The sequence below is a fragment of the Ursus arctos genome, unplaced genomic scaffold (genome assembly GCF_023065955.2).
Source record: "Ursus arctos isolate Adak ecotype North America unplaced genomic scaffold, UrsArc2.0 scaffold_24, whole genome shotgun sequence".
NCBI classification, from domain to species: Eukaryota; Metazoa; Chordata; class Mammalia; order Carnivora; family Ursidae; genus Ursus; species Ursus arctos.
This window is the reverse complement of record NW_026622919.1, coordinates 20,296,614-20,323,336: the sequence shown is the minus strand read 5'-3', so window position 1 is coordinate 20,323,336 and position 26,723 is coordinate 20,296,614. Positions and strand designations below refer to the sequence as shown.

Here is a 26,723-nt window from a genome sequence, read left to right as displayed (position 1 = left end):
GCGTGTATGATGACTTGGAGTAATCCATGACCTCTGAACCATGTAAGGTAGCCAAACAACCTCCGGCGTTAGGGGAAGGAAGCGTGAAGCGTTGGAGGGAAATCAAGGTGCCTCTCTGGGAGGGAGTGGGGCGTATGCAGGGGTGGGGCGGAGGGCGGAGTGGGGGAGACACTAAGTGAGGTAGAAGGAAGAGAAGAGAGCATGGGCCTTCACAGGAGTCCCGACAGAGAGAAGGCTGGCGCTTCTGGTCCCGACCTAACGCATGACGCTGCCTCGGCGCTCAGGGACGTGAGGCTGGATTCAGGCTCTGAGAGGAAGAGCGCACTTAGGCCCCGAGTCACCTCCCGGGAGCAGTGGAGGGACCTCTGAGGAGCTAGGAAGGCTCCTGACCTGGGCTGACGCCTGCACGGCGGACGAGCTATGCGGGAGGCTCTGGACAGACTGCCAAGACCAAACATGCCTCCTGCTGGTCCTTAGGAGCTGGGGGTTTGCGTGACCAGATGAAAAACTGACTTGACGTATGTTTCCTACTGTTTGCTGGAATTTGACTCTATGCTTCACGTACAGTTTCTCCAATTTTTGAAGGAATTTTTTTCTTTGAAGATCCTACTTCTATTCAAGTTATTTCACATACAGTGTAGCATTAATTTCAGGGGTAGAACCCAGTGATTCATCAGTTGCATATAACACCGAGTGCTCATTCCATCATGTTCTCTCCTTAATGTCCATCACCCAGTTACCCCATCCTCCATTCACCTCTCCTCCAGCAATCCTCAGTTTGGTCACTGTATTTAAGAGTCTCTTATGTTTTGGCTTCCTCTCTTTATCTTTATTTTTCCTTCTCTCCCCCTACGTTCATCCTTTTTGTTTCTTAAATTCCACATATGAGTGAAATCATATGGTATTTGTCTCTCTCTGACTTATTTCGTTTAGCATAGTACATTCTTGTTCCTTCCACATTATTTCAAATGGGAAGATTTAATTCTTTTTGGGGGCTGAGTAAATTCCATTATATACATATATATATATATATATACACACACACACAACCAGACATATTCATATATATACATATATATGTATGCACACATGTATACATATATATACATATGTATTTGTATTTCATTCCAGTATATCATATTCCACACACACACACACACACACACACACACAGACGCAGACATACCACATCTTTATCCATTCATCATTTGATGGACATTTGGGCTCTTTCCAGGTTTCGGCTATTGTGGATTGTGCTGGTATAAACTTTTGGGTTTATGATGCTCTTCAAATCACTATTTTGTATCCTTTCGATAAATATCTAGTAGTGCTGTTGCTAATTTGTAGTGTAGCTCTTTTTTTAACTTTTCGAGGAACTTCCATGCTGTTTTCTAGAGTAGCTGCTCCAGTTTGTGTTCCCACTTACATAATAAGAAGATCCCCCTTTTCTGCATCCTCACCAACATTTGTTCTTTCCTGACTTGTTAATATTAATCATTCTGACGGGTGTGTAGTGGTATCTCATTGTGGTTTTGATTTGTATTTCCCTGATGCCAAGCAATAGTGAGCATTTCTTCATATTCCTGTTGGCCATGTGTATGTCTTCTTTGAGGAAATATCTGTTCATGCCTTCTGCCCACTTCTTAACTGGCTTATTTGTTTTTTTGGGTGTTGAGTTTGATAAGTTCCTTTCAGATTTTGGATACTAACCTTTATCCAATACGTCATTTGCAAAAATCTCTGCCATTGCGCAGGTTGCCATTTAGTTTTGTCGACTGTTTCCTTTGCTGGGCAGAAGCTCTTTATCTTGATGAAGTCTCACTAGTTCCTTTTTGCTTTTGTTTCCCTTGCCTCTGGAGATGTGAAGTAAGAAGTTGATAGGTCCTTGCGGTACCTAGGTGGCTCAATTGGTTAGGCGTCTGCCTTCGGCTCAGGTCACAGTCCCAGAGTTCTGGGACTGGGCCCCGCATTGGGCTCTTTGTTCAGTGTAAAGACTGTTTCTTCCTCTGCCCCTCATCCTGCTCGTTCTCTCTCTCAAATAAACAAATGAATAAATAAAATCTTTTAAAAAAAAGTTGCTGTGTCTGAGGTCAAAGAGGTTGCTGCTCTAGGAATTTGATGGACTCCTGTCTGACATTTAGGTCCCTCATCCATTTTGAGTTTATTTCTGTGTGTGGTATAAGAAAGCGGTCCAGTTTCATTCTTCTGCATGTTGGTGTCCAATTTTCCCAACACCATTTGTTAAAGAGACTGTCTTTTTTTCCATCGTATATTTTTTCCTGCTTTGTTGGAGATTAGTTGACCATAGAGTTGAGGGTCCACTTCTGGGTTCTCTGTTCTGTCGCATTGATCTATGTGTCTGTTTTTGTACCAGTATCATACTGTCTTGATGATTACAGCTTTGTAAGAGAGCTTGAGGCCCAGAATTGTGATGGCTCCCTCCTTGCTTTTCTTTTTCAACATTACTTTGGCTAATCGGGGTGTTTTCTGGTTCCATAGAAATTTTAAAATTTTTTGTTCTAACTCTGTGTTATTTTGATAGGGATTGCATTGACTATATAGATTGCTTTGGGAAATGTAGACATCTTAACAATATCTGTTCTTCCAATGCATGAACATGGAATGTTTTTCCATTTCTTTGTGTCTTCCTCAATTTCATTCATAAGTGTTGTATAGTTTTCAGAGTACAGATCTTTTACCTCTTTGGTTAGGTTTATTCCTTGGTATCTCATGGTTTTTCGTGTGGTTATAAATGGGATAGATTCCTTGATTTCTTCTTCTGCATCATTATTGGTGTATAGAAATGCAGCAGACTTCTGTCCATTGATTTTATATCCTGTGACTTTGCTGAATTCCTCTTTCAGTTCTAGCACTTTTTTGGTGGAGTCTTTTGGGTTTTCTACATAGAGTATCATGTTGTCTGTGAAGAGTGGAAGTTTGACTTCTTACTTGCCAGTTTGGATGTCTTTTATTTCTTTTTGTTGTCGACTGCTGAGGCTAGGACTTCTAGTACTATGTTAAACAACAGTGGTGAGAGTGGACATCCCTGTTGTGCTTCTGACCTTAGGGGAAAAGCTCTCAGTTTTTCCCCACTGAGAATGATATTCACTGTGGGCTTTTCATTTATGGCTTTTATGATCTTGAGGTATGTTCCCTCTATCCCTACAATGTGGAGAGTTTTAATCAAGAAAGAATGCTGTATTTTGTCAAATGCTTTTATGCATCTATTGAGAGGATCGTATGGGTTTTTTTTGTTTTGTTTTTATTTTATTTATTTATTTATTTTTTTAATAATAATTTTTTATTATGTTAGTCACCATGCAGTACATCCCTAGTTTTTGATGTAAAGTTCCATGATTCATTACTTGCGTATAACACCCAGTGCACCATGCAATATGTGCCCTCCTTAATACCCATCACCAAATGCTTTTATGCATCTATTGAGAGGATCGTATGGTTCTTACCCTTTCTTTTATTAATGTGGTGTATCACATTCATTGATTTGTGGATATTGAACCACCCCTGCAACTTAAGAATAAATCACACTTAGTTGTGGTGAATAATTCTTTTAATGTACTGTTGGATTTGATTAGCTAGTATCTTGTTCAGAATTTTTGCATCCATGTTCATCAGGGATATTGGTCTATAATTCTTTTTAGTGAGGACTTTGGTTTTGGAATCAAGGTAATGCTGGCCTCATAGAATGATTTGGAAGTTTTCCTTCCATTTCTGTTTTTTTGGGGGGAACAGTTTGAGATGAATAGGTATTACTTGTTCTTTGAGTGTTTGGTAGAATTCCCATTGGGAAGCTGTCTGGCCCTGGACTCTTGTTTGTTGGGAGATTTTTGAATACTGATTCAATTACTTTGCTGGTTATGGGTCTATTCAGATTTTCTGTTTGTCCCTGCTTCAGTTTTGGAATTTATGTGTTTCTGGGAATTTATTCATTTCTTCCAGATTGCCTAATTTTTTGGCATGTGATTGCTCATAATATTCTCTTAAAATTTTATTTCTTTGGTGTTGGTTATGATCTCTCCTCTTTCATTCATGATTTTATTTATTTTGGGTCCTTTTTCTTTTCTCTCTCTCTCTCTCTCTCTCTTTTTTTTTTTTTTTTTGATAAGTCTGGCTAGGGGTTTACCAGTTTCGTTAATTCTTTCAAAGAACCAGCTCTGGTTTCGTTGATCTGTACTATTTTATTTTTCATTTCTGTATCATTTATTTCTGCTCTAATCTTTATTATTTCCCTTCTCCTACTGGACTTAGACTTTATTTGCTGTTCTTTTTCCAGCTCGTTTAGGTGTAAGGTTAGGTTGTGTATTTGAGACTTTTCTTGCTTTTTGAGGAAGGCCTTTATTATTATGTACTTCCCTCTTAGGACCTCCTTTGCTACATCCCAAAGATTTTGGACTATTTTATTTTTATTCTCATTTACTTCTATGTATTTTTAAAATTCTTCTTTAATTTCCTGGTTAAATCATCCATTCTTTACTAGGATGTTCTTTAACCTCCATGTATTTGTGGTCTTTCCAAATTTTTTCTTGTGGTTGACTCCAAGTTTCATAGCATTGTGATCTGAAAATATGCATGGTATAATCTCAGTCCTTTTGTACCAGTTGAGGCCTGATTTATGATCCAGTATGTCATCTATTCTGGAGAATGTTTCATGCACACTTGAAAAGAATGTGTATTCTGGAGGAGTTAAGATGGCGGAGGAGTAGGGGACCCCTTTTTCAGCCGGTCCCCTGAGTCGAGCTGGATAGGTACCAGACCAGCCTAAATAACCACGGAATCAGCCTGAGACGCAGGATGATGCATCTGGATCTCTACAAATGAACATCTCCAGCGCTGAGTATTGAGGTACGAAGAGGGGAGCTGTAAACCGTGCACGGATATCGGAAGATAAACGGAAGGGGGAGGGAGCCGCCACGTTTGGGCACCGGGAAGCGGCAGCCACCTGCACGGGGGAGCGGGCGGACTCACAGAGGGCACCCTCGAGAGAGCGGACTGAGACCGGTGAGCCGTGAACGCGCGCGCCACCAGGCATCTCCCGGAACACCGGAATCCCGGTATCCCGGTGTGCTCACGGGATCCAGACTGAGACCGGGAACTCCCGGAGCGCGCGCGGGGCGGCTGGCGGCTGGCAGGCCACCTGCACGGGGGAGCGGGCGGACTCGCGGTCGGCACCCGCGAAACAGCAGACTGAGACCCTGAACCGGGTGCGCGTGCCACCAGGCTTCTCCCGAAACTCCGGAATCGAGGTGTGCTCACCGGGCATAGACTGAGACCGGGAGACCCGGGACCGTGCGGGGCGGCTGGCGGCTGGCGGCATTAGAAACACAAAGGACAGAGACGCGCGGGCGGGCCGGTGGCTGGCGGCATTAGAAACACAAAGGACAGAGACGCGCTGGCCCTGGAAGTGAGGGCAGGGTCGCCGAGTTGGTGCGCACATCCCGGGATGCCGCAGGGTTGAGCAGCACCAACAGTAACAGAGTTAAAGTGGCCAGAACATCAGTGGAGAACGGGCCGCAATCCCTCTGTTCTGCGACAATGCAGCCTCTGCTGCTCTGACCCTCAGAAGAGGCATAGCCGGCCGCCAGGGAAAGCCGCCAGAGAACAAAAGCCTGGAAATACCGGCTCAGAGAGTGCCCATCCCCATCCTCCCTCGCAGGGGACACGGAGACTCTAACCAAACAGGGTTGCCTGAGTATCGGCGCGGCAGGCCCCTCCCCCAGAACACAGAAGGCAGGCTGAAAAATCAAGAAGCCCACAACCCGGGGCGCCTGGGTGGCGCAGTCATTGAGCGCCTGTCTCCGGCTTAGGGCGTGATCCCAGCGTTCCGGAAAGGAGTCCCTCATCGGGCTCCTCCGCTGGGAGCCTGCTTCTTCCTCTCTCACTCCCCTGCTTCTGTTTCGTTCTTGCTGACTGTCTTTCTCCCTCTCTCAGATAAGTAAATAAATAAAATCTTTAAAGAAGAAGCCCACATCTCTAAGATCCCTATAAAACAAGGGGCACGGCCTGGGACCCAGTCAATAATTTTGGGCTCTGGAAACCCCGCAACCTCTCTTCATCAGAATGACAAGAAGGAGAAGCCCCCACCAGCAAAGAAAAGACAGTGAGTCAGTGGCCTCTGCCACAGAAGTAACGGATATGGATGTAACCAAATTATCAGAAATGGAATTCAGAGTAACAATGGTCAAGATAATGAGTAGACTTGAAAAAAGTATTCAGGAAAATATTACTGAGAATATACAATCCCTAAGGGCGGAAATGAGAGCGAATTTGACAGAAATTAAAAATTCTATGAGCCAAATGCAGGCAAAACTAGAGGCTCTGACGGCCAGGGTCACGGAAGCGGAGGAAAGGGTTAGTGAATTGGAGGATGGGTTAATAGAGGAAAAAATAAAAATAGAAGATGGTCTTAAAAAAATCCACGCCCACGAATGTTGGCTACGGGAGATTACTGACTCAACGAAACGATCCAATGTTAGAATCATCGGCATCCCCGAGGGGGTGGAGAAAAACAGAGGTCTAGAAGAGATATTTGAACAAATTGTAGCTGAAAACTTCCCTAATCTAGCGAGGGAAACAAACATTCATGTCCAAGAGGCAGAGAGGACCCCTCCCAAGCTCAACCATGACAGACCTACACCACCTCACGTCATAGTGCATTTCGCAAATATGAGATCCAAGGAAACAGTATTGAAAGCGGCCAGGGCAAAGAAATTTCTCACGTACCAAGGCAAAGGCATCAGAATTACGTCAGACCTGTCTACACAGACCTGGAATGAGAGAAAGGGTTAGGGGAGCATTTTTAAAGCTCTTTCAGAGAAAAACATGCAGCCAAGGATCCTTTATCCAGCAAGGCTGTCATTCAGAATTGATGGAGAAATAAAGACATTTCAGAATCGACAGTCACTAGCCAATTTCGTAACCACGAAACCAGCCCTACAGGAGGTATTACGGGGGGTTCTATAAAGGTAAAAAGGCCCCAAGAGTGATACAAAACAGAAAGTCACAGCCAATACAAACAAAGACTTTACTGACAACATGGCAGAATTAAAAGCATATCTCTCAGTACTCAGCCGGAACATTAATGGTTTAAATTCTGGTTTCAAACGCCGCAGGGTTGCAGATTGGATAAAAAGAAATGACCCATCCATTTGCTGTCTACAAGAGACTCATTTCGAACCCAAAGATGCATTCAGACTGAGAGTAAGGGGATGGAGTACCATCTTTCACGCAAATGGACCTCAAAAGAAAGCTGGGGTAGCAATTCTCATATCAGATAAATTGGATTTTAAACTACAGACTATAGTTAGAGATGCAGAAGGGCACTATATTATTCTTAAAGGAAGTATTCAACAAGTGGATATGACAATTATAAATATATATGCCCCCAACAGGGGAGCAGCAAGATACACAAGCCAACTCTTAACCAGAATAAAGAGACATATAGATAAAAATACATTAATAGTAGGGGACCTCAACACTCCACTCTCAGAAATAGACAGAACACCCTGGCAAAAACTAAGCAAAGAATCAAAGGCTTTGAATGCCATACTCGACGAGTTGGACCTCTTAGATATATATAGAACACTACACCCCAGAACCAAAGAATACTCATTCTATTCTAATGCCCATGGAACATTTTCAAGAATAGACCATGTTCTGGGACACAAAACAGGTCTCAGCCGATACCAAAAGATTGAAATTATCCCCTGCATATTCTCAGACCACAACGCTCTGAAATTGGAACTCAACCACAAGAAAAAATTTGGAAGAAACTCAAACACTTGGAGACTAAGAACCATCCTGCTCAGGAATGACTCGATAAACCAGGAAATCAAAAATCAAATTAAACAATTTGTGGAGACCAATGAGAATGAAAATACAACAGTCCAAAACCTATGGGATACTGCAAAGGCAGTCCTAAGGGGGAAATACATAGCCATCCAAGCCTCACTCAAAAGAATAGAAAAATCTAAAATGCAGTTTTTATATTCTCACCTCAAGAAGCTGGAACAGCAACAGAGGGACAGGCCTAATCCACGCACAAGGAAGCAGTTGACCAAAATTAAAGCTGAAATCAATCAAGCAGAAACCAGAAGTACAGTAGAGCAGATCAACAGGACTAGAAGCTGGTTCTTGGAGAGAATCAATAAAATTGACAGACCACTGGCAAGACTTATCCAAAAGAAAAGAGAAAGGACCCAGATTATTAAAATTATGAATGAAAAAGGAGAGGTCACGACGAACACCATTGAAATTGGAAGGATTATTAGAAATTTTTATCAACAGCTATATGCCAATAAACTAAGCAATCTGGAAGAGATGGAATCCTTCCTGGAAACCTATAAACTACCAAGATTGAAAAAGGAAGAAATTGATTTCTTAAACAGGCCAATTAATTATGAAGAAATTGAGTCAGTGATAAACAACCTTCCAAATAACAAAACTCCAGGCCCGGACGGTTTTCCTGGGGAATTCTACCAAACATTCAAAGAAGAAATAATACCTATTCTCCTAAAGCTATTTCAAAAAATAGAAACAGAAGGAAAGCTACCAAACTCATTCTATGAGGCCAATATTACCTTGATCCCTAACCAGGCAAAGACCCCCTCAAAAAGGAGAATTACAGACTGATTTCCCTAATGAATATGGACGCCAAAATCCTCAACAAGATACCTGCTAATAGAATCCAACAGTTCATTAAAAGGATTATCCACCACGATCAAGTGGGATTCATACCTGGGATGCAAGCGTGGTTCAATATTCGCAAATCAATCAGCGTGATACATCATATCAACAAGAAAAGACTCAAGAACCATATGATCCTCTCAATCGATGCCGAAAAAGCATTTGACAAAATACAGCATCCTTTCCTGATTAAAACCCTTCAGAGTGTAGGAATAGAAGGTACATTTCTCAATCTCATAAAAGCCATCTATGAAAAGCCTACTGCAAATATTATTCTCAATGGGGAAAAGCTGGAAGCCTTTCCCTTAAGATCAGGAACACGACAAGGATGCCCACTCTCGCCACTATTATTCAACATAGTACTAGAAGTCCTTGCAACAGCAATCAGACAACAAAAAGGGATCAAAGGTATTCAAATCGGCAAAGAAGAAGTCAAAATGTCTCTCTTCGCAGACGACATGATACTCTATATGGAAAACCCAAAAGAAGCCACTCCCAAACTATTAGAAGTTATAGAGCAATTCAGTAACGTGGCGGGATACAAAATCAATGCTCAGAAATCAGTTGCATTTCTGTACACGAATAACGAGAACGAAGAAAGAGAAATCAGGGAATCCATCCCATTTACAATAGCACCAAAAACCATACGTTACCTTGGAATTAACTTAACCAGAGACGTAAAGGACCTTTATTCTAGAAACTATAAATCACTCTTAAAAGACATTGAGGAAGACATAAAAAGATGGAAAGATATTCCATGCTCATGGATCGGAAGAATTAACATAGTTAAAATGTCCATGCTACCCAGAGCAATCTACACTTTCAATGCTATCCCGATCAAAATACCGAGAACGTTTTTCAAAGAACTGGAACAAATAGTCCTTAAATTTGTATGGAACCAGAAAAGACCCCGAATCTCCAAGGAACTGTTGAAGAGGAAAAACAAAGCTGGGGGCATCACAATGCCGGATTTCGAGCTGTACTACAAAGCTGTGATCACAAAGACAGCATGGTACTGGCACAAAAACAGACACATAGACCAATGGAACAGAATAGAGAGCCCAGAAATGGACCCTCAGCTCTTTGGGCAACTAATATTTGATAAAGCAGGAAAAAACATCCGGTGGGAAAAAGACAGTCTCTTCAGTAAATGGTGCTGGGAAAATTGGACAGCTACATGCAAAAGAATGAAACTTGACCACTATCTCACACCATACACAAAAATAAACTCCAAATGGATGAAAGACCTCGATGTGAGACAGGAATCCATCAAAATTCTAGAGGAGAACATAGGCAGCAACCTCTACGACATCAGCCAAAGCAACCTTTTTCATGACACATCCCCAAAGGCAAGAGAAACAAAAGATAAAATGAATTTATGGGACTTCATCAAGATTAAAAGTTTCTGCACATCCAAGGAAACAGTCAGAAAAACTAAGAGGCAGCCCACGGAATGGGAGAATATATTTGCAAATGACACTACAGATAAAGGACTGGTATCCAAGATCTACAAAGAACTTCTCAAACTCAATACACGAGAAACAAATAAACAAATCAAAAAATGGGCAGAAGATATGAACAGACACTTTTCCAATGAAGACATACAAATGGCTAACAGACACATGAAAAAATGTTCAAAATCATTAGCCATCAAGGAAATTCAAATCAAAACCACACTGAGATACCACCTTACGCCAGTTAGAATGGCAAAAATAGACAAGGCAAGAAACAACAATTGTTGGAGAGGATGTGGAGAAAGGGGATCCCTCCTACATTGTTGGTGGGAATGCAAGTTGGTACAGCCACTCTGGAAAACCGTGTGGAGGTCCCTTAAAAAGTTAAAAATTGAGCTACCCTATGATCCAGCCGTTGCACTACTGGGTGTTTACCCCAAAGATACAGACGTAGTGAAGAGAAGGGCCATATGCACCCCAATGTTCATAGCAGCAATGTCCACAATAGCTAAATCGTGGAAGGAGCCGAGATGCCCTGCAACAGATGACTGGATTAAGAAGTTGTGGTCCATATATAAAATGGAATATTACTCAGCAATCAGAAAGAATGAGTTCTCAACATTTGCTACAACATGGACGGCACTGGAGGAGATAATGCTTAGTGAAATAAGTCAAGCAGAGAAAGACAACTATCATATGATTTCTCTCATCTATGGAACATAAGAACTAGAATGATCAGTAGGGGAAGAAAGGGATAAAGAAAGGGGGGGTAATCAGAAGGGGGAATGAAACATGAGAGACTATGGACTATGAGAAACAAACTGAGGGCTACAGAGGGGAGGGGGGTGGGGGAATGGGATAGACCGGTGATGGGTAGTAAGGAGGGCACGTATTGCATGGTGCACTGGGTGTTATACACAACTAATGAATCATCGAGCCTTACATCGAAAACCGGGGATGTACTGTATGGTGACTAACATAATATAATAAAAAATCATTATTAATTAAAATAAATAAATAAATAAAAATAAAAATAAAAGCAAAAAAAAAAAAAAGAAAAGAATGTGTATTCTGCTGCTTTAGGATGAAATGCTCTGAATACGTCTGTGAAATCCATCTGGTCCAGTGTGTCGTTCAAATCCCTTGTTTCCTTGTTGATCTTCTACTTAGATGATCTGTTCATTGCTGTGAGTGGGGTGTTAAAGTGCCCCACTGTTATTGTATTCTTATCAATAAGTTTCCTTACGTTTATTATTAATTGATTTATATTTTTGGCTGCTCCCAAGTTAGGGGCATTAATATTTATAGTTGTTAGATCCTCTTGTTGGATAGACTCCTTTGTTATGATATAGTGTGATTCTTCATCTCCTATTACAGTCTTCGGTTTAAAATCTAGTTTGTCTAATATAAGGATGGCTACTCCAGCTTTCTTTTGATGTCCATTAACATGATAAATGGTCCTCCACTCCCTCACTATCTGGAGGTGTCTTTGGGTCTAAAATGAATCTCTTGTAAGCAGCATATTGATGGGTGTTTTTTTGTTTGTTTGTTTGTTTGTTTTTACCCATTCTGATACTCTGTGTCTTTTGATTGGAGTATTTATTCCATGTACATTCAGAGTAATTATTGAAAGATATTAATTTAGTGCCATTATATTACCTGTAAAGTCGCTGTTCCTGTAGATTGTGTTCCTTTCTATTCTGTGTTGCTTTTCGTCTCTCTTTCCCACTCAAAGGGTTCCCTTTAATATTTCTTGTAGAGCTGGTTTAGTGTCATGAACTCCTATAGTTTTTGCTTGTCTTAGAAACTCTTTATCTCCCTTTCTATTCTGAATGACAGCCTTGCTAAAATATTCTTGGCTGCATGTTTTTCCCATTTAGCACTTTGAATATTTCCATCCACTCCTTTTTGGCCTGCCAGATCTCTGTGGACAGGTCAGCTGCTAAGCTTATGTGTTTACCCTTGTAAGTTAAGAACCTTTGTCCCTAGTGGCTTTCAGAATTCTCTCTTTATCTTTTATTTTTGCAAGTTTCACTATGATATATCATGGTGTTGATCTGCTTTTGTTGATTTTGAGGGAGTTTTCTGTGCCTTTTGGACTTGAATGCCTGTTTTCTTACCCAGATTAGGGAAGTTCTCAGCTATAATTTGTTCAAATATACCTTCTACCCCTTTTTCCTGCTCTTCCTCTGGGACTGTTATGTTATAGATATTATTTTGCTTTATGTAATTGCTGAGTTCTCAAAGTCTACCTTTATAGTCTAATAGTTCTCTTTCCCTCTTTTTTTCAACATCATTATTTTCCATAATTTTATCTTCTGTATCACCTATTTTCTCCTCTGTTTCTTCAGTCCTCATGATTATACCTGTTAGTTTTGCATCTCAGTTACAGCATTTTTAAATTTCAGCCTGGCTAGTTTTTAGGTCCTTTCTCTGCAGCAAGGGTTTCTCTGGTGTCTTCTATGCTTTTTTCAAGCCCATTTAGTAGTCTTATGACTGTTGTTCTAAATTCATATTCAGATATATTGCTTATATGTGTTTTGAGCAAGTCCTTGGCTGTGATTTCTTCTTGAACTTCCTTTTGGGGAGAGTTCCTCTGTCTTGTCACTTAGGCAAAGTTTCTGTCATTTGCCAGTTATGAAAGCCTGTTATGTTTTGTGCACCTGAGGGTAATGCTATATTAAAAAGAGGTCATTCACTGTCCTAAGCCTAGCACGTCAGGAAGTGTTTTTGGTGTATACTGTGTGCACTCTGCTGTAGCATTTTGGCTGCTTTTTCCCACTGGTCAGTCCTCTGAAGAGTCCCTCCTTGCAGTGGGAAGTGTTTGAACTTTTAACTAGGTGTGCTTTAATGTGTTTGTTCAAATAAGTGTGGGGAGAAAACGGGGGGGGGGAGCCTGATCCAAAGAAAAGAGAAAAGGATATGAAAAAACAAACTAATAAACAAACAAAAAATTATAAGCATGATTCCAAAGGAAAAAAAAAAAAAGAAGAAAAAGAAAAAAAATACAGCCTGGTCCTATTTCCACCAGAACTGAAGGTGATGCTTTGAAGCACTGTATGATCAGTAGACTTGGTGCCTGTGGGGTGCTTCCTGTGCTGGTCTTCTGGGGGAGAAGCCCGCTGCACTTGCTCAGAGTCAGTCCTGCTTCAGGGAATATACACTTGCCAGGCATGCGGGGGGCGGGGGGGGGGACGGTCAGTGATGGGGGAGAGGCGGGATTGGATATAAGTGGCTCCCACTTCCTCTGGGTGTTGCTGTGTTGTTCTCTGAAGTCTGACCTTGTAGGTGGTGACTGGAATATGGTGCCACCCCACTCTGTCATCCTTGGACAGGGCATCTTACATCCACAGCTGCTCAGGAAGCCCTCACAGAAAAGCAAGGGCCGTCAGTGCACCACAGATCTTCTGCATTTTATCTTCGGCGCATGGCCGGGATTCAGGACTCCAGATCTTGAAGGACCCTGCACTGCACAGATCCACTCCTTCCTCTGAAGTAGAGCCTCCCCACCGCGCTCTGTCTAGTGTCCTTTGTCCGAGAAAACAGTCCCATTCCTGTGCAGTGTGCAAAATCTATGGTGTAGCACCTGGAAAATCATCACCAGGTTATCTGCCCTTTGCACATGTCCCTGTCCCCTGCTGATGAAAGGCCATTAGATGGCACCTGCAGGGTCTTTTGGATTTAGAGAGGCAATATACCCTATCCAAATGTACTACAGGAAGGGGAATGTTCTCTCCCAGTGTAAACCAGGAAATCCCTATACCAATTTATGCCTTCCCTGGCCAGGCCTTCCTTCGCCCCAGGAGTGAGTACCAAAGCTCCACTTTGCAGACTTCCAAAACCTCAGTTTGAGCTCCACACACTGTTTGTAAAAAGCCTGTGATACGCAGTTCTTCTTGCTCCCCCAACCCCTGATCCAGAGGGGTTTTCTTCTTTACAAAAAGAAAAAAAAAAAGATGTTAATTATTTATTTAACAGAGATCAAGCATGAGTAGAGCGGGGGGGCAGAGGGAGATGAAGTGGGACAAGCAGACTCCCCACTGAGCCCCGGGAGCCCAGTGTGGGGCTCAGTCCCGGGATCCGGAGATCATGACTTGAGCTGAAGGCAGAAGCTTAACCAGCTGAGCCACCCAGCTTCCCCAGAGAGGATTCCTTCTTGTGCAAACCCATTGCTGGACTCTTTCAGCCCCTCTCTCTTTCTCTCCCTTTTCCCTCCCCACAGAAAGGGCCCCCCTCCACTACATGGCAAGATAGTTTTTTCTTACGAATTCACTTCCACACACCTCACACCTGCCATGCTGTCTCCCTTCATCCATGGAGATCCTTCTTCCAATCCTCAGATCAATTTCCTGGGTGTTCCAAGTGATCTAACCTCAATACAGCTGTGTTTGAGGGACCAGAAAAGCCCTACTTCTCTGCCATTTATCACCTCCCTCCTAATTCTTGAAGGAATGTTTAAAGTGTGTCTTGATATTCCCATTGCAGGGATGAGGAAATTCAGTCTGAGACGGGTAAAGTTACAGCAGAGTTTGGTGTCTCCCAGAAGCCACTCTGAAGAACAGCATCCAGGCATGTAGTTTGTTTGGGGAGGGCAGATCCCACGGGGGGAGTGTGAGGAAGTGACACAGGGAAGTGGCACTATGAGTCCAGCGTCCCAGCTTGCAAGTGAAGCTTAACCCTGAGAGATATATCAGAAATGATGTAACACATTCATTGGGATTCTCCTAATTCAGCAACAAGGGATCTGGATTCTTTATACACCAACTCTCCAGAAGCACTACTTGAGCGTTTCCCTCAGTGTGGCACGCACAGGACGCATGACGTTCTCCTGTGGCATGAAAACAGCCCTTAGGCATACAGATGTGGCTCTGGTGGGTAGCAATCGTCCTGAACACCGGCAGATCTGAGATATATGGCTGTCGTATTAAGACATCATCTACATTCTACAGTCCTCTCCACTCACACCCAATATTTTCTTCTTAATGATGGTGGACAGGCACAATTTGTATAAGAGGAAGACAGAGGAGGAAGATGAAGGAAAAGAGGAGGGGACGTGAGGTGGGGAGAGTGGAAGGTAGAGCGAGGGAGGGAAGCAGAGGGGAAGAGCAAGCAATAACTGTGGAGTCAGTGACATTAAGTAACTTCCTCTGCTGGTTAACAAGGTGAGGACTAGAGTCACCAACTCATCCTGGTTTCCCCAAACTGCCCCAGTTATAGCACTGAAAGTCCCACATCCTGGAAAAGCCCTCATTTCTGGGTGAATCAGGACTGCTGGTCACTCAGGAAGTCTGGCGATTGATGCCTGCCTCCTCTTGGTGTACTGCGGCTGTTTCTATCCACCTGCTTGATTCTGCCTTGACATATGGAAGAGATGAAGTCAGATATCCTCCACCCAGGTGTCTCTGACTGAACCGGGATACACAGGTGGGGTAGCGTGCTACGAGAGGCAGATGCCTGTGCGAGTCTGGAATCAGGCTTTGTGGGGAAACCGACTTGGGTTCACACATGATTTCGGTTCATCACTATGACCATAGCCACATCATGCCCCTCACCTCAGGGATAGTCCCAATCTACATGCAACCTAAGGACCAGCGCTGGGGAAGGACCACTAACCTGACTCGCCAACCACTTCCCAGCCCAGTGGGAATTACATCACATGATGAAATTATTGAAGCAAGACTGCTGCTGCTGATGTGACCATCTTGTGTTCATCAAAGATGTTTCTATGAGTTATCGTCAATTAAGAAACACATTGAACACTTACTTTCTAAAGATTCGTAACATTAGGAAAACAACTTCCCCTTTTGCAATTCCCAAATTATTGGGAAAACAACAGAAACAACAACAAGGAAGTCACGCCCATTGGTCCAAATTTGGGGATGCAGCGCATAAAAGCCCCACAACAGGAAGAGACAACAGAATCTGAGAAACTCACTTCTGAACAGAAGCTCCCCCTCCACCTGTGACACCATGACCGACTCGTGCTGCTCCCCTTGCTGCCAGCCTACGTGCTGCAGGACCACCTGCTGCAGGACCACCTGCTGCCAGCCCAGCTGCTGCGGGTGCGGCGGCGGCTGTGGACAAGGCGGCAGCGGGTCCAGCTGCTGCGGGTCCTGCTGCTGCCAGCCTTGCTGCTGCCGCCCAACTTGCTGTCAGACCACCTGCTGCAGGACCACCTGCTGCCGGCCCAGCTGCTGTGTGTCCAGCTGCTGCCAGCCCAGCTGCTGTGGGTCCAGTGGCTGTGGACAAACTTGCTGTGGGTCCAGCTGCTGTCAGCCAGCCTGCTGTACCCCTGTGTACTGCAGGAGAACGTGCTACCAGCCCACCTGCTGCTGCGTGCCTGGATGCCTAGCCCAGGGCTGTGGATCCAGCTGCTGCTAGCCTGGTTGCCAGCCAAACTGCTGACGCACCACCTGCTGCAGGACCACCTGCTGCCACCGCTGCTGTGTGTCCAGCTGCTGCCAGCCTTCCGACTGCCAGGTGCCTCACCAGGAACCACCACCTGCACATTGCACTGATTTGCCATTTGGGAAACAAAGACACTGCCAAATGTTGCTGAAAGCCAGCATGCAGTCGCCAGCATTTCTGTTACTCATCTGCCTGTTCAGAAGCTTGTGAATCAGCTTGATGAAGCGTGGGCCACTTCTCCTGATTCTCTTCTTCCTTAGGTCTTGGGAGTCCCTGCCAGCTTCGTGCATCCAGATAGGGAGTCAAGATCTGTGCTTGGACTCCATAGTCAAGATCTTCTTCCTGTCTGACTCCCTTTGAGAAATAAATCCTCCTACTTGACATGTTATTTTTTTGCAACTATTAATGTCTGCACAAGTATGTTTTCTTTCGCAGCATACTCGTGGTTCTTGTATGCTGATTTCTTCCTGTCATGATCCTTTTGAATGTCTCCCTAGACACAGGGAATCTCACATGAATTTCTTAATAAACCCTGTACCGATTTGCAACCCATATGGTGTTCGTGTCCTTGTACCGCATTCGCGACGTAACGATTTATATGCAGGTCACCTACCCCGTACACTACCCTTTTGGAGCCTCATACGCTCCCCCACAAATTCATTCCTCCATTTGCGGATGAGGAAGCCTCAGGACGTCATGTCGGAGAGCTGACGGGGACACAAAACTCGGACGCCGGGCTGCGTCTGCTGCCCTTGTTGAAGGGCACTCCCCTTCCCATCTGTAGGCGAGTTAGGCAACGCCCTGGGCCTGAGCACCAGCAAGATGTTCCTTTGAGGGTCTTCGTGGAGCGCGGAAGTCCTGTTCTCCTGTAGTTGCCGGTGCTAGATATGTGGGACAACGTAGTAGACGTCTGTGTCCTACCACTCAGGGACCTGCAGCCCCGTGTGAGGGCAGCGGGCCCGGCCCTTTAGAGCTCTTGGGAACACGGGGGCCCTTGCGTGGCCTCGGGCACCATCCAGCCCCTCATGCACCCCTCCGCATCAGAGATAGGTGAGCCTGCGGTGGCCTCACGACTGAAGGCCGCAGCTGCACACGCACGTCATGTTGTGTCATGAAGGTCCCCTTCTGGTTGGGCCTCGTGGTCCTCGGGACCTATTAGCAGAGTACAGAGGGATCAGGCCTTTTTGTGCCCAGCCCATCATGCTCCCCAACTGGCGGGCGATTTGGCCTCATGATCCACATGTTAGTGTCCGTAGTGTAGTGGTTATCACGTTCGCCTCACGTGATCCACATGGTAGCAAGAAAAGGAAGGAAGGATGACATCAGGGCCGAGAGCCCGTGCAGTGGGCGTGTATGATCACTTGGAGTAATCCATGAGCTCTACACCATCTAAGGGAACCAGACAACCTCCAGCGTTTGGGGAAGGAACCCTGAAGCGTTCCCTTTGAGGGAAATCAGCGTGCCTCTCTGGGAGCGGGGCGTAGGCAGGGGTGGGGCGGAGGGCGAGGGGAGACTAAGTGAGGAAGAAGAAAGAGAAAAGAGCAGGGGCCTTCACAGGAGTCCTGACAGACAGAAGGCTGGTGCTTCTGGTCCCGAACTAAAGCATGACGCTGCCTCGGCACTCAGGGACGAGAGGCTGGATTCAGGCTCTGAGAGGAAGAGCAGACTTAGGCCCCGAGTCACCTCCCGGGAACTGCGGAGGGACCTCTGAGGAGCTAGGAAGGCTTCTGTCTGGGGCACATGCCAGCACTGGAAGCCAGCTATCCAGGAGGCTCTGGACAGACTGCCAAGACCAAACTGGCCTCTTGCTGGCTCTTGAGAGCTGGGGGTCTGTGAGCTGAGATGAGGAACGGACAAGACCTGAGTGGCCTCCTACTTGCGCGGTACTGAGTGAATGCTTCATGTACATTTTCTTTAATTATTGAAGTAATTTTCCACAGAGGTATCAAGGTTCCCATTGCAGGGATGAGGAAATCAAGACTGAGACGGGTAAAGTTATGGCAGAGTTTGGTGTCTCCCAGAAGCCACTCTGAAGAACAGCATCCAGGCATGTAGTCTGTTTGGGGAGGGCAGATCCCACGGGGAGAGTGTGAGGAAGTGACACAGGGAAGTGGCACTATGAGTCCAGCGTCCCAGCTTGCAAGTGAAGCTTAACCCTGAGAGATATATCAGAAATGATGTAACACATTCATTGGGATTCTCCTAATTCAGCAACAAGGGATCTGGATTCTTTATACACCAACTCTCCAGAAGCACTACTTGAGCGTTTCCCTCAGTGTGGCACGCACAGGACGCATGACGTTCTCCTGTGGCATGAAAACAGCCCTTAGGCATACAGATGTGGCTCTGGTGGGTAGCAATCGTCCTGAACACCGGCAGATCTGAGATATATGGCTGGCGTATTAAGACATCATCTACATTCTACAGTCCTCTCCGCTCACACCCAATATTTTCTTCTTAATGATGGTGGACAGGCACAATTTGTATAAGAGGAAGACAGAGGAGGAAGATGAAGGAAAAGAGGAGGGGACGTGAGGTGGGGAGAGTGGAAGGTAGAGCGAGGGAGGGAAGCAGAGGGGAAGAGCAAGCAATAACTGTGGAGTCAGTGACATTAAGTAACTTCCTCTGCTGGTTAACAAGGTGAGGACTAGAGTCACCAACTCATCCTGGTTTCCCCAAACTGCCCCAGTTATAGCACTGAAAGTCCCACATCCTGGAAAAGCCCTCATTTCTGGGTGAATCAGGACTGCTGGTCACTCAGGAAGTCTGGCGATTGATGCCTGCCTCCTCTTGGTGTACTGCGGCTGTTTCTATCCACCTGCTTGATTCTGCCTTGACATATGGAAGAGATGAAGTCAGATATCCTCCACCCAGGTGTCTCTGACTGAACCGGGATACACAGGTGGGGTAGCGTGCTACGAGAGGCAGATGCCTGTGCGAGTCTGGAATCAGGCTTTGTGGGGAAACCGACTTGGGTTCACACATGATTTCGGTTCATCACTATGACCATAGCCACATCATGCCCCTCACCTCAGGGATAGTCCCAATCTACATGCAACCTAAGGACCAGCGCTGGGGAAGGACCACTAACCTGACTCGCCAACCACTTCCCAGCCCAGTGGGAATTACATCACATGATGAAATTATTGAAGCAAGACTGCTGCTGCTGATGTGACCACCTTGTGTTCATCAAAGATGTTTCTATGAGTTATCGTCAATTAAGAAACACATTGAACACTTACTTTCTAAAGATTCATAACATTAGGAAAACAACTTCCCCTTTTGCAATTCCCAAATTATTGGGAAAACAACAGAAACAACAACAAGGAAGTCACGCCCATTGGTCCAAATTTGGGGATGCAGCGCATAAAAGCCCCACAACAGGAGGAGACAACAGAATCTGAGAAACTCACTTCTGAACAGAAGCTCCCCTCCACCTGTGACACCATGACCGACTCGTGCTGCTCCCCTTGCTGCCAGCCTACGTGCTGCAGGACCACCTGCTGCAGGACCACCTGCTGCCAGCCCAGCTGCTGCGGGTGCGGCGGCGGCTGTGGACAAGGCGGCTGCGGATCCTGCTGCTGCCAGCCTTGCTGCTGCCGCCCAACTTGCTGTCAGACCACCTGCTGCCGGCCCAGCTGCTGTGTGTCCAGCTGCTGCCAGCCCAGCTGCTGTGGGTCCAGTGGCTGTGGACAAACTTGCTGTGGGTCCAGCTGCTGTCAGCCAGCCTGCTGTACCCCTGTGTACTGCAGGAGAACGTGCTACCAGCCCACCTGCTGCTGCGTGCCTGGATGCCTAGCCCAGGGCTGTGGATCCAGCTGCTGCTAGCCTGGTTGCCAGCCAAACTGCTGACGCACCACCTGCTGCAGGACCACCTGCTGCCACCGCTGCTGTGTGTCCAGCTGCTGCCAGCCTTCCGACTGCCAGGTGCCTCACCAGGAACCACCACCTGCACATTGCACTGATTTGCCATTTGGGAAACAAAGACACTGCCAAATGTTGCTGAAAGCCAGCATGCAGTCGCCAGCATTTCTGTTACTCATCTGCCTGTTCAGAAGCTTGTGAATCAACTTGATGAAGTGTGGGCCACTTCTCCTGATTCTCTTCTTCCTTAGGCCTTGGGAGTCCCTGCCAGCTTCGTGCATCCAGATAGGGAGTCAAGATCTCTGCTTGGACTCCACAGTCAAGATCTTCATCCTGTCTGACTCCTTTGAGAAATAAATCCTCCTACCTGACATGTTATTTTTTTGCAACTATTAATGTCTGCACAAGTATGTTTTCTTTCGCAGCATACTCGTGGTTCTTGTATGCTGATTTCTTCCTGTCATGATCCTTTTGAATGTCTCCCTAGACACAGGGAATCTCACATGAATTTCTTAATAAACCCTGTACCGATTTGCAACCCATATGGTGTTCGTGTCCTTGTACCGCATTCGCGACGTAACGATTTATATGCAGGTCACATACCCTGTACACTACCGTTTTGGAGCCTCATATGCTCCCCCACAAATTCATTCCTCCATTTGCGGATGAGGAAGCCTCAGGACGTCATGTCGGAGAGCTGACGGGGACACAAAACTCGGACGCCGGGCTGCTCCCCTTCCCATCTGTAGGCGTGTTAGGCAACGCCCTGGGCCTGAGCACCAGCAAGATGTTCCTTTGAGGGTCTTCGTGGAGCGCGGAAGTCCTGTTCTCAGGTAGTTGCCGGTGCTAGATATGTGGGACAACGTGGTAGACGTCTGTGTCCTACCACTCAGGGACCTGCAGCCCCGTGTGAGGGCAGCGGGCCCGGCCCTTTAGAGCTCTTGGGAACACGGGGGCCCTTGCGTGGCCTCGGGCACCATCCAGCCCCTCATGCACCCCTCCGCATCAGAGATAGGTGAGCCTGCGGTGGCCTCACGACTGAAGGCCGCAGCTGCACACGCACGTCATGTTGTGTCATGAAGGTCCCCTTCTGGTTGGGCCTCATGGTCCTCGGGACCTATTAGCAGAGAACAGAGGGATCAGGCCTTTTTGTGCCCAGCCCATCATGCTCCCCAACTGGCGGGCGATTTGGCCTCATGATCCACATGTTAGTGTCCGTAGTATAGTGGTTATCACGTTCGCCTCACGTGATCCACATGGTAGCAAGAAAAGGAAGGAAGGATGACATCAGGGCCGAGAGCCCGTGCAGTGGGCGTGTATGATCACTTGGAGTAATCCATGAGCTCTACACCATCTAAGGGAACCAGACAACCTCCAGCGTTTGGGGAAGGAACCCTGAAGCGTTCCCTTTGAGGGAAATCAGCGTGCCTCTCTGGGAGCGGGGCGTAGGCAGGGGTGGGGCAGAGGGCGAGGGGAGACTAAGTGAGGAAGAAGAAAGAGAAAAGAGCAGGGGCCTTCACAGGAGTCCCGACAGACAGAAGGCTGGTCCTTCTCGTCCCGAACTAAAGCATGACGCTGCCTCGGCGCTCAGGGACGAGAGGCTGGATTCAGGCTCTGAGAGGAAGAGCAGACTTAGGCCCCGAGTCACCTCCCGGGAACAGCGGAGGGACCTCTGAGGAGCTAGGAAGGCTTCTGTCTGGGGCACACGCCAGCACTGGAAACCAGCTATCCAGGAGGCTCTGGACAGACTGCCAAGACCAAACTGGCCTCTTGCTGGCTCTTGAGAGCTGGGGGTCTGTGAGCTGAGATGAGGAACGGACAAGACCTGAGTGGCCTCCTACTTGCGTGGTACTGAGCGAATGCTTCATGTACATTTTCTTTAATTATTGAAGTAATTTTCCACAGAGGTATCAAGGTTCCCATTGCAGGGATGAGAAAATCAAGACTGAGACAGGTAAAGTTATGGCAGAGTTTGGTGTCTCCCAGAAGCCACTCTGAAGAACAGCATCCAGGCATGTAGTCTGTTTGGGGAGGTCAGATCCCACGGGGGGAGTGTGAGGAAGTGACACAGGGAAGTGGCACTATGAGTCCAGCGTCCCAGCTTGCAAGTGAAGCTTAACCCTGAGAGATATATCAGAAATGATGTAACACATTCATTGGGATTCTCCTAATTCAGCAACAAGGGATCTGGATTCTTTATACACCAACTCTCCAGAAGCACTGCTTGAGCGTTTCCCTCAGTGTGGCACGCACAGGACGCATGACGTTCTCCTGTGGCATGAAAACAGCCCTTAGGCATAGAGATGCGGCTCTGGTGGGTAGCAATTGTCCTGAACACCGGCAGATCTGAGATATATGGCTGGCGTATTAAGACATCATCTACATTCTACAGTCCTCTCCACTCACACCCAATATTTTCTTCTTAATGATGGTGGACAGGCACAATTTGTATAAGAGGAAGACAGAGGAGGAAGATGAAGGAAAAGAGGAGGGGACGTGAGGTGGGGAGAGTGGAAGGTGGAGCGAGGGAGGGAAGCAGAGGGGAAGAGCAAGCAATAACTGTGGAGTCAGTGACATTAAGTAACTTCCTCTGCTGGTTAACAAGGTGAGGACTAGAGTCACCAACTCATCCTGGTTTCCCCAAACTGCCCCAGTTATAGCACTGAAAGTCCCACATCCTGGAAAAGCCCTCATTTCTGGGTGAATCAGGACTGCTGGTCACTCAGGAAGTCTGGCGATTGATGCCTGCCTCCTCTTGGTGTACTGCGGCTGTTTCTATCCACCTGCTTGATTCTGCCTTGACATATGGAAGAGATGAAGTCAGATATCCTCCACCCAGGTGTCTCTGACTGAACCGGGATACACAGGTGGGGTAGCGTGCTACGAGAGGCAGATGCCTGTGCGAGTCTGGAATCAGGCTTTGTGGGGAAACCGACTTGGGTTCACACATGATTTCGGTTCATCACTATGACCATAGCCACATCATGCCCCTCACCTCAGGGATAGTCCCAATCTACATGCAACCTAAGGACCAGCGCTGGGGAAGGACCACTAACCTGACTCGCCAACCACTTCCCAGCCCAGTGGGAATTACATCACATGATGAAATTATTGAAGCAAGACTGCTGCTGCTGATGTGACCACCTTGTGTTCATCAGAAGATGTTTCTAGGAGTTATCGTCTATTATGATACTCATTAAAGACTTATTTTTTAATGATTTATCATATTTAGGAAGCAGTTTCCTGTTTTAAAGTTCCCCAGTGACTATGTTAATCAAGGTAAACAACTATGAAAATTCTGCTTATTGTTTCAATCCTTGGCAGGTCAGGTGCCTAAAAGCCCCACAACAGGAGGAGACAACAGAATCTGAGAAATTCACATCTGAACAGAATCCCTGCTCCACCTGTGAATTCATGACTGAATCGTTCTCCTCCCTTTGTTGTCACCCTGTGTGCTTCCAGACCACCTGCACTGGCCCAGCTGCTGTGGTTCTGGCTGCTGCGGGTCCTGGTGCTGCCAGCCTTGCTGCTGCCACCCAACTTGCTGTCAAACGTCATGCTTAGGACAACCTTCTGCCAGCTCACCTGCTGCAGAACTAGGTGCTGCCAGCCCAGCTGTCGTGGTTCTAGTGGCTTTGGACAAAGCTGCTGTAGTTCCAGCTGCTGTGAGCCCTGCTAGGGTCCAAAGTGCTTTTAGAGCACCCTCCGTAGGACCCCCTGCTGCTGCTCGTGTCTGTTCAGCTGCTCTCAGCCTTCCTACTCCTGATTGCCTGCCACAAACCACCTTCTTCTGCACATAACCTTTGTTAACTTTTTTTGGGGGGGGACAAATTCTCTTCCTAGATTTTGCTCAAAGCCAGTATACTATCACCATAATTTCTGTGAATCATCCACCTTTTTAAGGACTTGTGAATCAACTTGATGAAATACAGAGTAGTTTCCCCAGTTCTCTTCCTCTGTGTAGAGGGTCATGCGCCAGTTTGGTGCATTCAGTATGGAGCGTACGTTTCTGCTTTGACACTGAATCAGTATCTTCACCTTCTCCCTCCAAGTTACTCAGGAAAACAAGTCCTCATAACTTTTTCTTAGGTTTTGGCTACTGGTCTTCAGAATAATCTCATCATTTTTTAAGTGTATCTATGATTTATATATTCTTTATTCTTTTCATAGTCACTCTGAATTGTCTTCATAGAAGCAGGAGCTCTTACATATATTTCTTTTTTAAATTTAATTTAATTTTTTAACTTATGTTCAGTTAGCCACTGTATAGTACATCATTAGTGTTTGATGTAGTGTTAAGTCCTGTGCCGTTAGTCATCCCAAATTGTGTTTTGTTTTATTGTACAGCATTCCTGACCTAGGGACCTACATACATATTGCCCATCACATGCCTTATCTATTTTGAGCCCTATGACAGCATCCCTCAAGTCAGAATGTCCATTTTTCAGGTGAGAAAATTTTACTGTGTGATGTTTTGTAAGTAAAAATGGATATCCTCATATCAAAAACTGGGTCTTTTCCTCCTGTTCAAGGACACGTACATATACATATGAAGACAAGCAGAGATGAAACTGGACTGAGTACTAGGAGGATGTGCACTTGAATTTATCCTTAGCAGTAGAAGGAATAATCTGTTAAATATGCAATTAACATTTACCAAGTTCTTCCCAAGTCAGTGTCCCACACCTTGGTGAGCAGCAGATATTTCAGTCAGGAAGCAGTGGCTGCGTTTAAGAGCTCTCATGAATGCAGGGAAACTTCCCTTGTTTCAGAATCTGACCAGACCCTCATGTAATGGATCTGCATCAAATAATTTTGAGCATCCATTGTATCCTCACGAGAGAGAGGTTCATTTATCAGCATTTGTCCTTCAGTATCATATAAATCAAATTCTTGTATGTCCTCCTTCTCCTGAGTACCTTTTTGTTTATATTTTTTATAATAATTTTTTATTATGTTAGTCACCATACAGTACATCCCTAGTTTTTGATGTAGTGTTCCATGATTCATTATTTGCGTATAACACCCAGTGCACCATGCAATATGTGCCCTCCTTAATACCCATCACCAGGCTATCCCAATCCCCCACCCCCCTCCCCTCTGAAGGCCTCAGTTTGTTTCCCAGAGTCCATAGTCTCTCATGGTTCATTCCCCCTTCTGTTTACCCCCCCTTCATTCTTCCCTTCCTTCTCCTACCGACCTTCCTGCTATTCCTTATGTTCTGTAAATGAGTGAAATCATATGATAATTGTCTTTCTCTGCTTGACTTATTTCACTTAGCATAATCTCCTTCAGTCCCGTCCATGTTGCTGCAAATGTTGTGTAATCGTTCTTTCTGATGGCTGAGTAATATTTCATTGTATATATGGACCACATCTTCTTAATCCAGTCATCTGTTGAAGGGCATCTCGGCTCCTTCCACAATTTAGCTATTGTGGACAATGCTGCTATGAACATTGGGTTGCATATGGCCCTTCTCTTCACTACATCTGTATCTTTGGGGTAAATACCCAGTAGTGCAATGGCTGGATCATAGGGTAGCTCTACTTTTAACTTTTTAAGGGACCTCCACACTGCTTTCCAAAGTGGCTGTACCAACTTGCATTCCCACCAACAGTGTAAGAGGGATCCCTTTTCTCCACATCCTCTCCAACATTTGTTGTTTCTTGCCTTGTCAATTTTTGCCATTCTAACTGGTGTAAGGTGGTTTGTCAATGTGGTTTTGATTTGAATTTCCCTGATGGCTAATGATTCTGAGTACTTTTTTAGAGCAAAAAGGAATTAAGCAATCCCCTGCAAAGTATAGACCCTGTAGCGTGCTTCCCAACTTTAAACGAAGTTGCTTCAGCGTGGTATTGTTCATTTTCAGGAGGGATGTTACCCTGTTAAGCGCTTGATATCAGTCTCTGCTGCTGACAAACAGTACATTCAACAGAGACATCCATGGTGAGAGGAGCAAATGCTGTTGGTTCCATGCAAATCCTCTGTGTTTCATGCCATGTGGCTACTTTGTTCATGGTATCCAGTGTAAATACTGGAGCATCTGATGAGAGAGATGGGATACATCATCCCAAACTTGTCTGGAGCCTCTCAAGTGACAGATACTCTGTGGTGGCAATGATGTGGGACACAGAGAGGGAACACTTTCTGTCCACATACCCATCTCTGTCCAAATGATTCTGTAATCTTTCAGTCTTGCTGCTTTCAGGTCTCAGACCAAGCAACCAAGATTTTCACCACTTGCCAACAGCCCATGAACACTGTTCCCTCAGCTCAGTTTCCTCCAAACAAAATGTA

General features: G+C 45.7%; 2 protein-coding genes across 2 annotated transcripts; both read left to right on the top strand.

Annotated features, from left to right (window-relative positions):
* The first annotated feature begins 16,068 nt into the window (after positions 1-16,068).
* Positions 16,069-16,620, top strand: LOC125283421 (keratin-associated protein 9-2-like). The gene has a single exon (XM_048224739.2). The coding sequence runs from the start codon at positions 16,125-16,127 to the stop codon at positions 16,533-16,535; it is 411 nt and encodes a 136-aa protein (XP_048080696.1). The 5' UTR covers positions 16,069-16,124; the 3' UTR covers positions 16,536-16,620.
* Positions 16,621-19,924: 3,304 nt separating this feature from the next.
* Positions 19,925-20,962, top strand: LOC125283420 (keratin-associated protein 9-8-like). The gene is given in 1 exon segment (XM_048224731.1): positions 19,925-20,962. A coding segment is annotated over 1 exon segment (618 nt). The 5' UTR covers positions 19,925-20,009; the 3' UTR covers positions 20,628-20,962.
* Positions 20,963-26,723: the final 5,761 nt, after the last annotated feature.

Excerpts from the sequence above, each read along its gene's own strand:
- LOC125283421 (XM_048224739.2), top strand. The coding sequence starts at position 16,125 with ATGACCGACTCGTGCTGCTCCCCTTGCTGCCAGCCTACGTGCTGCAGG.